Here is an 18791-nt window from a genome sequence, read left to right on the forward strand (position 1 = left end):
TTACCAGCTAACTTGCTTCGGAGACACTGAAAATGAATGGGGTTGAACGGTGGAAAATGCAATGTTTGGAACTACAGGTCGCATGTGACACGCTTTACTTCCCCATTCCTCGATAACAATGGGATTCTATGGAAGTGTCGCAAGTCTCTTTTTCTATGGCTCTGGTCTTGTCAGTTACTGCCTGGCCGTGATGCATTGTAGGAGATGTAGTAATTAGTCTCCACCTTAAAAGCCAATAGCTCTGCAAAACTAAATCATACAGTCCTAATTTGCCAGGCAGGTCAGTATACAACGTCTACTATTAAGGGTACGATTGTACCCTTAAAGTAGGCTACAATCGGTAAGATTTTTACAGTAGGCCTACACATTCGTCAAGTTGTGTCCTCTATGCTAATCATGTTAATGACGCCCAATGAACGGCCCTCAACTTATGTTGTCTTGAAGTGGATAGTTTAACATAAAATAAATTCAAATATGAGAAACAGCGCCCCTAGTAGCCTATACCTGCGACTTCCCCCAGCTCCAGTAGGTTTGACAGTGGTTTCATAGAGGAATGCACGCCTTGCTGAAGGCGATTAATTACCTGGAACAGGATAGCTGGAACATAATTCGGTGGAAAATAGCGGCATGCTCCAAAAAACATAAATTTGCATTCCACTGGCACCAAGCTGTTTTGCGAAACACTTCTCACAGAGCCTCATTACATTTACATGCATTTAGCAGACGCTTTTATCCAAACCGACTTCCAAGAGAGAGTTTTACAACGAGATAGCCCCAAACATTGCGGGTAGCCAAATATGAACCATACATTGTGAAAACCAAATCATTAGCTTACTCAACATTTTTAGGCTATATAGGGACTATACGAATTTGAATCCCATACGTGGTAGCCTACTCATTATCAAGTTTTTGTCCACTATTAGGGTGAACATTTGACTACTTTTATGGTAGTAAAAAATGCAGATCTAGGCCTACTTGAACAAGTATGGAAAACGGATTCAAAATAACATGTATGAGAAAGTTGGAAACAGTGTTGCACATAAGTACAGAAGGGGATAGTCTCCTAATTGATATCTACTGCCTTCAAAAAGGAGGTTCATCTCCATTGCTTTCCTAATAACACAGAGGAAGGCCTTTGCATCCTCCCACATAATATACTTTTTTCAAGAGGAACATAACTGAGTTATAGAAACATGGAGGGAACGTTTTTTGTTTAGTTTTTGTGCCCACAGATGAAACTTTGGATGACATTGTGGCCTGACTTGCCCATGGGAACCGTTCTCAACAGCTGGAAAACTTATTCCCAACTTGACATCAACATGAGAGTGAGTGAAGCCAGAATCTGAAGCAGTGGCGATTCTAGACTAATTTTACTGGGGGGGCCAAGGGGGGGCCAGTGTTTAATCAGAGGGGCACATAAAAAAACGGAAACAAATAATATTTAAACATTAAATACTTTAATTTAGCTTTAATTTTAAATCATACAAACGACTCTGGCTCCCCCTCTACCAGCTCCTCAGCTCTCTCAATACCTTGATATGTTTACTGGGGCAAAAAAGGCTGCAATGTCCCTTCCTCGTTTCATGATGACTACTAGAAGAAGAAAAACGTGTAAAAAAATATATATATATCAGTCAGCTCAGGGGGGGCCACAAGGGGGGGGGGGAAGGGACATTTTTACAGGGGCACTGGCCCCTGTAGGCCCCTGTGTAGAAACGCCCCTGATCTGAAGCACCAGTATTCCTAGCTTCTGGTACTTCATGTGCCCTGGAAAAGTTTTTTGCTGGAGGGTTTGGCAGAGAGCACAAAACATGCATGTCCCAACTCAATTCATCTCAGTGTGATGTTCCTCTGGAAATGTAATGATTTACAGATACATTTTGAAACCAGATTTATTTGCATATAGGGATGATGCACTCTGCAGGAAGAGCAAAATCTGGTTTTAGACAGGGTTATATTCCACACCACCTGATCTCATACACATACTGCAGCTATTGTCATGGGAACATGACATGGATCAAGTTGTGGTCTGCTTCAACTAAAAAGCAGTGTGGGAGTCAGCTTCACATTGGTCTCTTATATCACGTTGTAACATATCAGTTTTTTCACTGCACACTATTGAAACTGTAAACTATTCTAGCTATCAACCTTGTGGCTGTGAAAGCATCTTGCAATAATATAGTCTCACATTATACACATTACATTAACATGACGTCAATTCTGCAGTCATTAGTTGGATAATTGTAGCCTACTTACTGGTATGACATGGCAAGGTAAAACCGTTCTCAAACCTTTTTGAGTAAATATTGAGAGACTACTATGAAAGGACATTGAATAATTAATAGATTTCAGTCATAGTTTAAGTTAAAGTCGTTATACTCTATTCCACAATATATTTAGTTTGAGAGATGTATTGAAAAGTATATTTCACAAAAATATTAGTCCTATGTCCTATTTGTTTTATCTTTTACCTTAGTTTATCTAATCCTCGGGTGTTTGAGGGTTAACTGGCATCTACGACAATGGGCTATAGGTGGCGCTAGATACTAGGATCTGGAATGAAAGTCTGAAAGTATTTTAAATTGATGTCTGACACAGGAGGTGTAGATAACCTGGGGAAGAAAAAAAATACAAAGGGCCTATATATATTTTTATTTATTTTTTCATTTATGAGTGAAGTATAAAAATACATATTTCAATATAGGAGACAACACCACCCGAAGGGATCAGAGAGTGTCCTGACAGCACACAAGCATAATATTGTGTTACTTTGGATTTTTTTCAAAGTGTCCTTGGATTTGATTGATGGAACCTGCCAAAATCCTAGAGTAGGTGTGGTATTTGTCATGTCTTGATGCAGAATAATCCATACATTTACAAACCACCATTTTGCACCATTGGGCACCAAACAAGCGGACCGAGACCGCCTGAAAAGTGGTTCGCTTCCAAACGAACCTGAAAGTTGTCCAATCAGGTTACAACCTTATCATTGTGCCCTTTGGTCTCTCAAGTCTCACGCATTTCAGCCATTTCTCACGCTCTCACGCAACAGCTTGTATTTCTCACGCATTTCAACCATTTCTCACGCTGAGAAATAGGGGATAACTTGTACCGCTATATACCATTAATGGACGTGGCGCAGGCATACTGAGATGATAGTTGTCTCGGGTTATACAGAGTAAAAAGCAAATCAGAAAAAATGAACATTACTGTGCTGACAACCAATTAACATTTGGTTTGATCTCTTAGTTATCTAAATCTACTTAATACACACTCAAGAAAACTGATAAAAATGGCTGCATACGTTTCAAACATGGCAAACTAAAACATGGTTATCACAGCTGATATGGCTTGATGCCTATGCAAAGGGCCTTGAGGCACACACTCATTTATTTTGTACAATGTTGACATGTTTACTGATTGTAAGCAAGCCTATAACCCTGGGACAGCCCACATGAGAGACATTTACTGACCAGCTGACCAATGATGTAAGTGGGTGTACATTTCACTTGCTGGTCTTAGCTCACAAGTAAACTGGGTTACCCAGGCAATTTGACCCACACAGTAAAAAATAATACATCTGTTGAGATATTCAGTCATTGAAGCTCAGTCTCTCAGCACTATTGGGTCTGATCAGTAGGCTATTTATGAAATATAATCTTAATGTCAAGATCAAGGTATGGATAGCTGAATTCTTAGGTTTTCCTTTACTGTTATAACAATTGAAATGTCATAACACAATATCACTTGTGACCTGTTCCTCCATCTCAGAATCATTAACTTTGTGTAGGCTGCTATCTATCTAACTAAATAAAGCAAAATCTATACCTACGTAGTCTATGTTTTGACTTTGTGTTAATAAAAGTACATTGAGTGAGAAAAGGCTCGCAAAGATGCACACCCCCAGTAAACAAGCCATGGAGGTTTGAGGTTGAGGTCTGAGTCTATCAGGCAAGACTCTTGACTTTCATGGCTTCAGCAGTTCACTCATATGCAACTAGAAGCCGGCCCTGACCGTCCAGTCCATCCCTACACGCGTATGTTCTTCCTCTATTTCTTGCACACCCCTTTTGTGTTCTGAGTTCTCCTGTCTAGGTTTTCCAAGGTGATAAGGATCAAAATAACTTAAACAAGAGCTCTTATCATGGCCATCCTTTACCTTACACTCAAGGACAGGATATGAGAAAGTCTAAATTGATGTTTTCCTGCCCTAAATAAATAATCCTTAATCCGACCTAGATTAGATTGCATAATGTTTAAATCTCTAGCAATGAATAAAAAGTGACCTCTTAAAATGATACCAGACTGCTGATTAGGTTTTTTTTTTTTTTTTTTTTGACATTACAATATTTAAAACTCTTAGCTCCATCACTCTGTGAAGGGGTTAATGAACATCAGACTTGGAGCAAAGGTCATGTTTGTACGGTCATGCATCAAAAGCTGAAAAACAGCACATGGTATGGAAGAGTTGGCCCATAACAAATTCCTTCCCGTTTTGACTTCTGGTGTTTCGGCGGATACAATGTGCTGTCCTACTTGTGAATCATCATGCTCCAATTTCCACTCCCCCTCTCTATGCTGAGCCGCCCCCTCTGCGTGTCTTCACCTCTGTTGGTCCCAGATCTTAATATTTAACCCAAGTCAATCATAAACCAGCTAGTGACTGATACCAGTCTTTTTATACCACACCATCATGTACGCATCGGCTGCTGGTACATTTCCACATGGAAATTGGAGGATCCCTTGTTGCCATTAGGTACTTTTCCAGTTTTTCTATGTTGCAAGTGCACCATTGTGGACGCATGGCTTGAGGGCGTGTGCATGATTGTTTTTGTTACACATTTAAAGGGACTCAAGTTATGACTTACGATTACTCGTAGATCCGTCGAAGAAAAATAGAGCATTTCATGTTCTCTGGATCCTGTAGTTTTAGAACTATTAATAAGCTTGTTTATAATCTTACCCAAAGTTGGTCACCACACTTTATTTGTACTTTTTATTACCACATCCATTTAAGCTTTAACATTTACTTACTGTACTGCAACAACCAAGTGAGAAGTTTGGGAGATGAGGTGGTAAAGATGAGTGAGGGAATCATTTGTGTCAACCAAAACGTAAAACAGTTGTGTCAAAAGTTGTTTTCAGTTCTGTGGAGTGTTTGAAATTAATCATTAGCCTACATATAGTAGGCTGTAGTAGCTTATTGTTCCATATCCTTGTCCCAGTAAGCATTTTTGTGTTCATGCTACTATTTGTTGTACTATTTGTTTGGATGCTAGCTGCACTTGGCCTCCAAGCTTTGTTAAAAACTACCCCCTTCTGAGATGGTCACCACAGCTGAAAAAATTTAAACAGAGTGTGATCTTGCACAGTGAAAAGATAACATCAGGGTTCCTGTTCCAAACAGAAACAGGCTACTGACTGAGTACTATTCCTCACATCTGCATAAATACACATTTACACCCGTCAATGACAGGCATAAATGTGTATTTATGCAGTGATCTGCCCATGTAAAACAAATCCATGTTTCCATAAAATAAGTTGACTGTTAAATAATTCTATTTTGGTGGGGATTGATTGTGACACGCACAGTGCCTGTGTTGATATTGTTAAAATAAAAGGCAGTTAATTGATTTTAAAAAGAAGCTTTTATTCAAACCATAAATACTTACCAGACAGAACAGAAGGACAACAGGATTTATTACATTAATCTGAAATTGATATATCTAACATTTACTGCTGCTTACTGCATTCATTTGTGGTTGGTTGTCTGGTGAGAAGACATAAACCACTTTTAGGATTACCTTTACATATATCTGCCGTGTTGAGTATTTAGTGCTTTGACTCATTCATCTTGCTCTACATACATCAGCAAAGGCTTACTAATACAAATAATCCATACCCATTTAAGAGAAACCACACCTAACAGCTTTATAAAAAAGGCTTCAACTGCACTGCACAGAAAGATTTTCAAGTTTTAGCCAACAAGAAAACAAACTTGTCTGAATGTTGATAAAAGAGATAAAGGCCAAGATGGTTCCTTTGGCTTCAGCACTGACATTTGACAAAAAGTTATTGCCAAGAATGTTTAATACCAACCATGTATCCACTTCTAATTGGTCAACAAAGGACAATACAAGCAAACTGAATATAAATAGTTTTCCATTTGTAATCCTTCTTTGCAAACTTTCACATTATTTATTTCCATTTAGTCATATGAAATGTCCGCATATTATGTTAGAGCCTGTAAAAGGCTGGCTTCACACTCAATTACCCAACCATATTTACAAATGGAAACTAAACATATTCTTCGGAAAGGTAACCATACTACAGGTAAAACAAATTGAGTTTAATTACTTATTTTGAATTTGTGGAGTTTTCTGCATGGCGAACAGATGCATGGCTGAAATCCTCCAAAGCCAGATAGGAAGCCCGTTTCTCCCTATTGTTACACATAAACAAGTCACTGATTGGACGGAACTAGCCAATGAGAAATATCTAAAAGAGAAAGGCAAAGAATTTGGCAAATAAAACTAAGATGGTGATACTCATGATCAGTGATCACGAGGGTGGTGAAGCTTCTTGGGCTCTTTTCTGACATACAATCTCTTAAAGACCTAGGGCTTTTTACCATTCACAATTTCACAGTCATGGTCTGACCTCTAAGAGTACAGACTACATCCTTATCTCTTAAGACATCTTGTGTCATTCATTTACAGATGTTCACATTAGAAGAGAGAAAATATACAAAAAGGAAACCAAGAAAAAGCACACTAGGCTCTCTGATATGTTTATATACAGGTATATATATCTATACATACTATAGATATACATAGACTTGCAGACTTGGAATTGTCTATATATATATTTGTACAAGAAAAATTAACTCGTCAACTATATTAGACAACTACATTTTGCCATCTGAGGTACTTGCTATTGTTTGGCCAAGCAAAACAAAAGCTTATCGGAGGCTACAGGATTTTGGGGGGGGAGGAAGCAAAGATTTTGAGGAAAGCTTGTAAAAGGGATTGTTCAACAGTAGCTTCTTTAGTCAATTAGCTATATCAACAGGTTTGAAAAATGAAATACACTTTTGATGGTTTGTGAGATTTTTCAAGGTAACTTTGGGTAGCATTGAACAATCCCTTTATGAGCTGGCACAGGCATGTGGAGAGGCAACCTGCCCCTTGTCCATGAGGACCAAGCAGGCCCTCCGGCAGCTAGACACACATACAGTATACATACATATACACTTTGTTATCGGTACTGATGCTCACTGACACACTTTTGTTTGCACAAGAACTTCTCTCATTGTCTTTCTCACACACACACACCTAAATTTTCCTCTCTTTGAGCAGTAAAGCACAGCTTTGGGGATGTAAGAATTTGATATGCAGACATTCAATCTTTATAGTGAAGTCAGCAGTTGAACGATTTCTTTCTCAGCAGGAAAAAAAAAATCACTTCAGGTCTTTGTGTGTAGTCTTAAGTTAAAGTGACAACTGGTTGGTAAACAGAAGAAGTTGCTGCATTGGCAAGGTCTAAAACCAGCATAGTGGTGACCCTTATAGATAGACGCATCTTGGCAGCGACAGGCCACAGAAATAACTTAACCATCATAATTCACCACCACCAGCAAACAGACTGGAAGTAAAATCAAAATAAATAGATAAAGAGGTGGCCTCATCAAAGAACAGCAGAGGAGGGGGCCCAGATGGAATCACGTTAAGAATTGTGGGGGAGGGTGTCTCTTTCTCTGTATTTTTCTAGAAATGTTAATAACTCAATGGTTTCCAGCATACTATGGGCAGGAGGGCAGCATAGGGGTTAAAGGATTTTGTAGGACAAGTAGTCACGGAGGGGTGTGGGGATGGGCAGCGCCTGCACCTGCTGAGTGGGAATGACTCGTCGCAGAGCCATGCGGCACAGATGCTGCAGGCTGGCGGTGCAACGAGGGCTCTCCCAGAAATGAACACTACCATCTCGGGTCCTGAGAGAAAGACAGAACACAGTCATTCATGTGTCAATACATATCTTGGAATGCAGTCCAGATCAAAGGCAATTCCCTGCAAGTTTAGAGAAGTTTATGCGTGTGACCACTCAAAGTACAGCCTCCCATTTTTTTAAACAAAATACTGTACACAATATTAAAATAAAAGCTGTGCAAACTGGATCCTACTGTGTATGTTTGGTTTTAACTGTGTGTGTGCACATGCCATACCCAGCAGCTAGGACACTCCCATCAGTTGAGAAGGCACTGCAGATACCATTAGTGAGGGGGGCAGTAGCCTGTGGGGACCTCTCATCGATGCTCCAAAAACGCACCAGTCTACAAGAGACCAAAAATACGTCATGAGAGACAAAACAGTCACAGGGAAAGCAAGGAACAGAGAAGGCTGCCTTTATACAATAGTGGCAAAATAATAAAATAATGATGAATGTGAGCAAAGCTGACAACATTTGAGTTTCAATTATATACAAAATGTTTTTTATGTCTACTTTTTTAAATTGACTTTAATATAACTTTCTACCATAAGCATTTTCCTCTTATACAAACTCAAACTGGTCCTAACAGCAGCCATGAATGGCTATAGTCTGAATCTGAATACAGTGAAATACATGTTCTACATCAGCCATTTTGTGAGCAGTTCTGCTCCCTTTCTTCTCCCTCTCACTTGGCCTATGAGGGCCTTCTGTGCAAACACTTAACAGTCTAGCCAATGAGAGGACAGGGCGTGGCGTTGTAGAGCAGGAAATGGGGCGTCAGTCTGTGATTAATGGTTGTCATATGTGGGTCATGTGACTACTCCCAACAGAGCCCTGCAACAACAGCTCCACACTGCCTGACTCAGAATCCATTAGGCTTGTAACTCCCTCACCACATAAAAACACTGAAGCACAAACCAGGGTTTGTCTACAGTAGGGGGAAACTGTTTACAGAGTAGGCGTTTATGTAGAATTTTCTTCTTAAAACATCTTTGAAAACGGGTTTGGAAAAGGATTTTAAGCCTACATTCTGCATGATTAACCTTATAGCTTTCACCTTATACTGCAGCACCAACATCTCCATAAAAATAATTTGTATTCCTTTATTTAAGCGTATACATGCCACTTGTCCTGGTAAGGCCAGTCTTAATAGAGTATCCTAGACCAGGGCGAAAATGTAAGTAACTTATCATCAGGCTTGTTTCCTACCTATCGTCAGTGATGCTGGCGATATGGCTCCCATCGTGACAGAAGGACACCGAGCGTACCCAGCGATCGTTTGATCCACCTGCAAAAATTGGGGATGGAGGAGGGAAGAGGTGCCTGGAAGACAGAAGAACGAGAAGGGTCAGTTGAAACTAAAGCCTTTCTTAGGATTTGCTTTTTTAAACACCAGAATAATAAGAAAAAACAATACACATATATAAAAAATTACATTATGGTGCCCAAAAAACTAAAAGCCTTCCCTCCCAGAGCTGCACAGGTTAAGTAGTAGCAGAAACTAATGCCAATTGGCTAACACCAATACCCGTAAATATAACTCCTATAATCTGTAATGGAAGGGTAATGCTTGAAAAGAGCTGACTGTTGAGTGAGACTTTTGGGCCCAGTGGTTTGTTTGGTACTGAATTCGATAACAAATCAATCCAATTCAATACTAAGCTAGAAAAATCTACAAACATTTGGTGAGATCAGCGAGAGGTTGTTTGCATATAAGTATCCAGAAAATTCAGTTTTAGTGAAATCTTTATTTTAGGTTAAATATAGTATAGGTGGAGGTGGTGGTAATGTGTAGTGTGTGTGTGTGCTTGCATCTCACCCCAATTCCAGGATCATGGTGCCAATGTGGGGGTCCCACACGATGACCCTAGTGTCGTAGGAGGCAGTGGCCAGCAGGGCTCCATCAGGTGAGAACTCGCAGGACACCACATCATTATGGTGACCTTCCAGCTTCTGAATCAGGGTATATTTATCCATGTTCCAGAGGAATACCTGCACAAGAATAAAGTCCATGTTACAAACAGAAAATAATTTGAGCAATGTCACACACACACTGAAATGTTTTTCTAAAATTGGTAGTGATAACTTAAGACACAAACTTAAAAATGACACAAACTAAAAATGTAATTAGTCAACATAATAAAACTGGAATAATTGTAAAAATCAATCATTCTATGCTTAGTGTCATGTCTTAATAGCTCATCAAGCCAAACAGCCCAAATCCAGCACATGCTACATAAGTAGCAAACCTATTAATACAAAATGCTCCTTTTGTTTCTCTTTATAAAGTTGCCAGTACAGTTCCATACTATTGACTACAACATATTATTTACATAGGGTTATACAGTATATATGTATATATCAATATCTAAGTAATGTTTTTCTTACAATACTATATATATATATATATTATAGCACTATAACATTTCCTTCAAATAAAAAATATACAGATAAAGGAGAAAATAAAACGTAAAAAAGTAGTAACTTAAGGTAACATAATGTTACTCCACTGGTTTCCCCTTTCAGAGTTTTAGTTCACTTGTGTTTACAATAGGCTCACACCTCCGGCGGTAGCCAAGAAGAGACAGATACTGCAAGAGAAAAGAACATTTGATGGCCAAAAGGTTGATGCCTTTGGCAACACACGCACACACAATCACACACAGTCACATTCAGCATTTTTCTTTACAGTCAGCCATGGTTTAAAACTTTGCTTTGCTCCAGTGCAATGCATGAGAAGATGCTTGCATGTTTAATGACATATTTGAACGGGAAGTAGAATATGCTTTGTCATGTATTTAAGTATATTCTTACTGTTGCAACTTCCCATTTCCTTAATCAAAACAGAACCCCAAAAACATTGCACTTGAGCAAAAGTGTAACATTTAAGCTAAAGCAGCTATATGCCATACCACAATCTGGCAATGTCAATTATTTGGCTACTCTAGTTTACTCTAGTGTTCTGCTCCACCCTTCTGTAAGCACTAGTGTTAAATGAAAAGGCTCCCAAGGCTTGAGGCAACTGCCTGCATTCCAGCCCAGCTGCAACCGCCACATACTTAACATGAGAAGACTGACAGCTGCTAAAACTGCATGAGGGGGAAATCAGCTCCAAAATGGCTGGCAAGTGGCAACAGTTATTGTCAGTTTCCACTCCTGTATTGGCTGCCATTTTCTCACTCATATTACTAGTAGCTTTCTATTTTGGAATGAATTCATTTGTTCAGTGTTGGCTGGTAAAAGTTTTAACTCCTTTCGAAAAGTACAGCTGGCATTCCGGCACCTAGGAATGAATTTCCTCTAGAACTCCCAATGTTCATGTTGTTGCCTCAGATAAAGGCACAACTGGGAATTCACTGACTTGTGCATTTGTGTCACTTCAACATTCTTATTAAGTGAAGCAGTGTGTGTTGGACAAAGGCAGACATTTATAGGGATGCAGGCAGTCTGCCGTCGCACAAAGAGCCCTTTCATTTTCCATTGATGCCAACAATGCCCTGAGCCCTAAACGCCAAACCTGCTACAAAAGGGACAAAGCAGGCGTGCCAAAACAGAGAAAACGGGCGTTCTGCAGGCTGACACTGTACCCTAACCACACACATGGGCCCAGGGGAAGAGTGACCAGTGGGGACAGGGAAGATCTAGATTACAAAACTACAGTGACTGAAGTGCTGTCTAAAACTAACTAAGAACATTACATTTCATAACTGAAGGTCTGTGACACTGACAATGTAACTGATAGAAAGTTGGGGGACAAAAACGACTGGATAAATGTGCTGTAATACTACAAGTTTGTAGGTAAAGATGGGATTGTGGTGGGGTTAGGGAGGAGAGATGAAGTTCTGAGGGGGGGGGGGGGTGTTAACTGCCATCGGAATGACTTTCAAATTGAAATGAAAAAGGAGGAACTGCGACAGCAGAGGTAGACAGACACGGAGCAGCACCTACGTACGGGACGCCCTTGCGGGTCAGGTGCCAGGGTGCCCCTTGCGGGCACAGTACGTCCCCAGGCGCGGTAGCACCGATGCCCCTGCGGTCTGCACCGGCTGCTCAAATGTCAGCGCGGCGCTCCCTTCAAAACCACTCACACACAGAAGCTCTGCCACCACCTGTGACAGGGAAAGCAAGACACACACTGTATGGACACATACAGCCTAACATACAGCCTAACAAAGCCTAAAACCCTGTATAATAGGGAGAAAGTAATGGCTACATTAACAGCCAAGTTTTTAGGGATAACGCTGCATTGGGTTTGTCTCTTCATTAAAAACAACCAAGTGTTCATGTACTGGGCCGTCAATATGAGAATGAGGCAATAGCTTTCGATAATACAGCGTATCTTGCTTTACTTCAAATTAAATTGATTTGGCAATCAGTACATGGAAAGTAGAATTGTAGCATAAGGCTCCAGCAAATAATATTAAGCCAAGATGGTATACATTTCTTTAGTCTGTATGTTTCTGCAGCAAACCCTCCAAAAGATACAGGCAGGTTGGAGTGAGGCTAGTCATGACACTCAGCGGTAGGTCAAGGTTTTATAGAGGTGGCAATGGGGCGGGGGTGGAGTTTCATTGGTAGGTTCATTGAGCATTACTAGGCACAAGCAATAGCACACAGAGTAGCAAACCAATCCATCTCAGAAAAAGAAAGGAGGAGATACCGAACTGGAGTACATACCGATTTACCAGCTCCGACAGAACACAGAATGGAGGAATCCGGGGAAAAGGCGCTACAGTAAACCCAGTGCTGATGCCCCCGTAACACCTTCATCATATTTCCTGTGACACAGGAAAGAAAAAAGTTAATTAAATGTAACATGAAAGTATGTAACTACTGGAAATATTAATTCACGTTGTACAGGATAATTGGGCTATGAGCTCAGTTAGAAACATGCCGTCTTTCCAGCTGGGAGTGGTGTGTTGTGGGGCAAACGCAAAGCTGAAAGTACCAAACTCCCATTGCTTGTGTTATGAATGCCCTGTACAAGAGTCTGGGTGATTTGATCAAATATAAATACTTATTAACACGTGTGGTTGTTTTTAATTGGCATGAAATACAACTGGAAAGTTTTCCCAACTAGGAATGCATGGCAGAGCGTGATATACTATAGGTAAGCCCTACATTTTCTTTAAGGGACTTCCTGTATGACTGCCTGAGCCTCTTTTAAAGTCAAGGTACACATGAGCAGTTGAAAAGAGGAATATTGGTTAAAATGGTCAAATGTTCCACTCAATAATGGCTTGGAACATTGCACATTCTTACCATCATCTTTCAGGTCCCACACTCGCAAGGTCTTATCTCTGGAGGCGGAGACAAGTACAAGGCTGCCATCGGGGGCAAAGGTCAAGTCTCGTACTATATCGGTATGGTCCATTAGGTTCAGCAACAGCTTTCCTAAAACGCACAGTCAAAACAAGAAGAACATTAGATTCAGCAACAGCTTTCCTGAAAGGAACAGTCAAAACAAGAATGTGGGAAAAGATGAGATTTACTGCACTAATACGGTTACTCTCAACCCTCCTGAACAAGTAACGTCTTGAGGAATGTGGCTTGTGGATCAGAATGTGGCAGGTTTTGTGTATCAGAATGTGTCATGGCTTGTGGTGCAGTTGAGTGTGAAATTGGAAGATTGAGGGCGTGGCACTATTTAGACTCTAAATAGTGCCACGCCCTCGCTCTAAATTTTAGAGCGTCCTGTCTACAGTCAGATCTCAGCACTGAATGCCCTTCAGCCAATTGGATATGGGCTACAACAAGTGCAATCTGAGTAATCCTGACTTAATCCCTGCAATCTGTTGCTTCCTGATACCTGTGTCAAAACACCAGATTCATTGAGAACTCTTAAGAAATCCTAAGTCAGGTGCTCGCTAACTCAGCTATTTCATGAAGTCTTTAGTAGTGTAAACATAAAATATATTTGTGTAGGTGAAGCCGCCAAATCGTTTTAGAAGTGATCCCGCCTATAATTGTAAATTAATAAATAAAAAAGAACCACTATGTATTTATGTAATATTCAGCCCAATTGATTTGGACTGGGGGAATAGTCTAAAATGCATGTTACTGTTGCTAGTAGCAAGCCTTGTGTGTAACGCCCTCTTGTATAGAAAAACAGCTATTTCCAGACTGGAGCTCAAGTTAGTTCAAGACCTGAATAGATCTCATAACTCGACACCAAACCCGATACTAGGGTTCTTCATCAGCTAATGACAACTTGCCTCTTAGACCAGCCCCTCAAAAGTCACAGAGTAAGTCTTAATCAAGTATGTACAGCTAAAAGTATAGCCTACAGATTAGTTCAGCAGACCAAATACTCAAAGTACAATGAAATTATTACACGCCTGGCAAAAATTGCTCCTATGCTACCTCCTGTAACAAACTCAAAGTTTCTGCAATTTACATCAATATAATCTTGTTACAGATAATCTGTCCACGCTGTTTTCAAAATCAAATGTTACTGTTTTGTACTTGTCACATATGTCCAGAAAACAAAATGCCATAGCAAATTCATGTATGAAGATTTTTAGGTCTGTACACATTCAAGTTCAAAAGGGCTGGGCATGAGTGAGGACTGTGTACGTGTGTTGGGGAGTGTGTACAAGTGAGCCAATGAGCTTCTGAGTGAGAGGGGGCCCGTCAAGTTTTTTACATCAGCCATGTAGTCTGCTCTGGCAAAACAAAGACTGGGGCAGGAGCTGGGAACAAAGATCATCAATCAGGTGTGGCCCAAAAAAATATCGCTGAGAGGATCTGCATCTAGACAAACAGCAGCAATAAAGCTATAACGTCAGTATCTTATATAACACTGACTGGGTATGTTTGTGTCTCTTCCTGGATTTGGAACAGGAAACCTAAGGATGTGGCTGGCGCCAGGAAGGGCTGTGAAAATGTCCAGATTTGGGAGTGATCTGGTATTTCCAATGAGCCTTCCCTCTTTTACATTAGGAAAAAGCTAGTTTTATGCTTTATCTCCATCAGGAAGGGCTTACGTAGCGCAACCGGGATTAGTCTACTCTAATTAATGACTGCTATTAAAGGCCCTGCAGCTCTGCAACAGACAATGTCTCAGTCAGTTATCAAGTATTCCCTTTCAGTAGTAGGCCTATATCAAAACTTTAGCATTTGAATTTGACTTACTACAAAACCTGATTATTTGAATTGATCAAATTAGGCTGCAAGGAAAAAACTCAGGTCTGAACACAGGGTTGTTAATTTCCCTTAAAACATAGACCTATTTATGATTCTTACTATAGTTAGAGCCTCACATCAAGGTCACAAGTTCTTACATTCACAAATTTGCCACAAAATGCCCCCAAAGTCTCACCAGTGTAGACATCCCAGATTTTGATGCGTCCATTGTTGAGGCCTGTTGCGAGCAGTAGTTGATCCTGGCCAAACTTGAACCGGTGCCACTCAATGTTGACGCAGCGACTCTGCTTCTCAGGAACAGAGGAGCCGAAAGCAAGGCCCCAGACAACATCGCCACAGTCGATGGTGTGCTCCCGGGGCTCGTAGGCAGGCATCACCTGACTCCCTTCGCTGTTCTGCCTTGACAAGTGGCGAGGGCTCGCCCCGTTGGTGCCCTCTCCATGACCCACAGAGCTGCAGTGAGGGTAGTGATATAAGAGGGGATAAGGGACAGAGGACAGGACAGAAGGTAGGGAAGTGTGGAGGGAGACAGATTGATAAGTGACATACAGTCATTAATAGTATTCATGTATGCATGCATGGCAGCATTGAAGTTTCGTGGCAAGGGGCCATCTGTACCTTAACATATCTTGGTCAGTGAAATTTGTACAATATTGCATAGTGCCCTTTAGCAGGCTGACTGACAACAAAGTTTGAATGGGCAACTCGTGACAACTGAATAATTAAAAAAATCACATTCCAATCTTACACAGCAATTGCTCAGAATTGTTCTGTATTGTTCCAAGACATGGCACAGTTGAATTCGAGTATTGAGTGATGTGTTTTAGCAATGTTCAACAGTGATTCTCAAGTCTAGTTGAAAAAACAATTCTTATCCAAGAAAAAAAAGAATCAGGCAAACAGACAAGATCTTCAATTGTTTCAAAGTTTGGGTATGATCGTATGGGTCTAAAAGTATCACAAGGCCTTATTGAGCAGAAAAATGGCTCATTCGGCAGCAAGGCAGCAGATAATATACACCACGTGTCCTTGGCAGTTTTGAACCCCAACACAGTGAGTTCTTTATGCTTCCTTCTTTGACGAAGAGAGCATGAACTTCTAGAAAAATCCAGGAGATAAACCTGTCCATGTCAGAATCCACAAGTCGACTGCTCTGACGTTGTCATAGAATGTTGGAGATGCAGTTCTATTGATTCAATGTTTCTTATCAGTTAACAACCATTTTTGAAACTTTACAACTTGACATGTTTCCGATAACAGGGCAATACACCTTTGAATATGTTTAACAGCAAAAGAATGTGGTTCTATAAAATCTCAAGCTGTAATGTTTTTCTTTCTTGTGCCAAACTTTTCTAAGCCAACACCCTTTTTATTACAACTGAACTGTTTTAGAATAGCTTTTTAACCTGGTAAACTGTTCACAGATTATCCTAGATTATGTTGTCACATTTTTAAACAAGCTTGTGAACAATCATTCTTTCCACCTTCAACTTCATTATCTGCACTCTTAACAAATATGCTCTGTAACAGAAATTAAGTTTACCCAAAAGTTAATTATTTGAACAGAAGAACTATTTGTTCTTCAAAAGACAACAACGTGCAAAAACCAGACTAGGACGGAAAAGCCAATACAATAGACCACCTATTTCCACAGGTACAATAACCTGCTGGAAGAGAGTTTTTAGTTAAACAATGAGTTTTACCCTATAGTGGCCTTTGTAAGTGTGCAGAAAGGTGAGATGCACCCGAGTGACCTGCTTTAGTAAAATACTACAGAAGGGTCGCTAAAAATGATATGAATGCTGGACATGAAGGAAGGCATGTCCCAGCTGTATGAACAGTGGGTTTGGGGCAGTGAGCAGCATACATCACTTCACTATATCCATTTCCTCCCTTTCTGGACCTGGCAATGCTTGTGAAACCACGTTAATTAGAAATGTGAAGCCCTTCTTGCCACTGTAATATACAAATACACTTTTTACTGGGTACGGGTTATGGTCTACTTACAAATTCTTCAGGCATTTTGACCAAGGAACAAGCCTCACAATACGATGGCCTTGAGACCAAGCAAAGTAGGAACCATCAGGTGCAAACGCTACAGTCCAGGTCTCCCGACCGGACTTCTGCTCAAAAGGAGCAACAGGCACTAAGAGTTCACCAATGAACTTTGCCTTACCTGTAAGAAAAATTTAAGGTTTATTTGTCAGACATAACTTAATTGTACCAACACATCCCAATTCATGGATTACATTTAAATGTTTAACTCAACAACTGATATGACCTAAGAATTATTCATTCAAAGCTTTCAGGACAAAACATTTTTTGTACACATCCCCTGTACACTATAAGAATTAATCAAATAAAAAGTTACAAGTAATCAATTAAACAGGTGCATATTGTGTGAATGAATGTGGCTTCCTTGACAGAAAAAAAGTATAGCCTACAACTTTTTTGTATTCATAATTACTGAAGGATGAGTCATACTGGCCTACTGCAGTAATGGCACTGACTAGCCTGGGAGGGGGGGTAAATAATCCAGATAGGGAACCTCCACTTTTATCTATAGACTAGGCCTACATACATTATTTATTAAATCAATATAACGCTATACACAAAAGAGAAATTATGTATAACAGATTTTGTTTTTGTTTTTCTATCAATTGTAAAGACAATTCGCAAGAAAATCCAAGACTAGCGCCGGGCTAGATGTGGCTACCATTATATGTATGTATTTAGCCTATATTCATATTGCTTTAACATTCTTTATTTCAGAGACATACACTATTACGTAGGCAACTATATTTGACGATTATGTATAGAAAGTTTTTATAACATTATAAAACAAATGTCAAATAGACTAGCTTTAATCATTCACATACTTAACAACCCCTCCCCTAAAAAAACAGTGAAAAGGGTCTTCCTTACCTATTTCATTTTCGTTTACAGAGTCTGGGAAGCTTGCCATCTAAATAGAAACTGGATCCTAAGAGAAAAACCTAACAGTTAATAATAAAACAAAAACAAAAAACAGTATCCAGAAATGTAGAACCTAAAAGGGCTCTTGAATGTAGCAGTGAATACCCCTCCTGGGTTTTTTCTTTGCCTGTACCCTAGACTGCCGCACGTACGATTCTTCTCAGTTTAATATCGCGCGCGCTAAACGCAGCTATGCTAAATTGTTGCTTTTTTCTCCTCGTTGGTCGTAAGTCGATGTAGGCCTATGGTATATTCTATTGTTTTTATTATTTATATTGCTTCGGTTGAAAGCACTGTTTGACAAAATTTCTCTGGACACGAGTGCCGTAGACGCCTACGTTGAAAAACAAAGGTCTCTGACTGGATAGCGTCTATTTCCATTCACTGGGAGGGATCATAGTGGGAGGGCTTTTCGCTACACGTCAGCACTGTTGCCAAGGAGACTGTTGCCAAAAGCACCTCCCCTTACTACCCCATGCTCTTGTACACAGGAAAGATGGGCTTACCATTAGTCTATTAATCCGTTCAGAGGCAACATTATTTCATTTTTTGACATTTTATTCGTGTAGCAGATTTCTTTTTTTTTTAAAGCGACATGAGCTATAACAAACATGGAAAGTATACATGCGAAGATCGAGGATCTGAAGTGTATAGTTCTTACAATACTTAATGACATGAGTCTT

General features: G+C 40.0%; 1 protein-coding gene across 1 annotated transcript; it reads right to left on the bottom strand.

Annotated features, from left to right (window-relative positions):
* Positions 1–5629: 5629 nt before the first annotated feature.
* On the bottom strand, positions 5630–18435 carry wsb1 (WD repeat and SOCS box containing 1). The gene is made up of 9 exons (XM_067245660.1): positions 18058–18435; positions 17140–17308; positions 15308–15585; positions 13249–13380; positions 12664–12764; positions 9806–9978; positions 9196–9309; positions 8222–8329; positions 5630–7990 (listed from the first exon to the last, which is right to left on the bottom strand). Exons 1-9 carry the CDS (start codon positions 18095–18097, stop codon positions 7828–7830), a joined length of 1278 nt encoding a protein of 425 aa, XP_067101761.1. The 5' UTR covers positions 18098–18435; the 3' UTR covers positions 5630–7827.
* Between the last annotated feature and the right edge of the window lie 356 nt (positions 18436–18791).

The sequence above is a fragment of the Osmerus mordax genome, chromosome 11 (genome assembly GCF_038355195.1).
Source record: "Osmerus mordax isolate fOsmMor3 chromosome 11, fOsmMor3.pri, whole genome shotgun sequence".
Lineage (NCBI taxonomy): Eukaryota > Metazoa > Chordata > Actinopteri > Osmeriformes > Osmeridae > Osmerus > Osmerus mordax.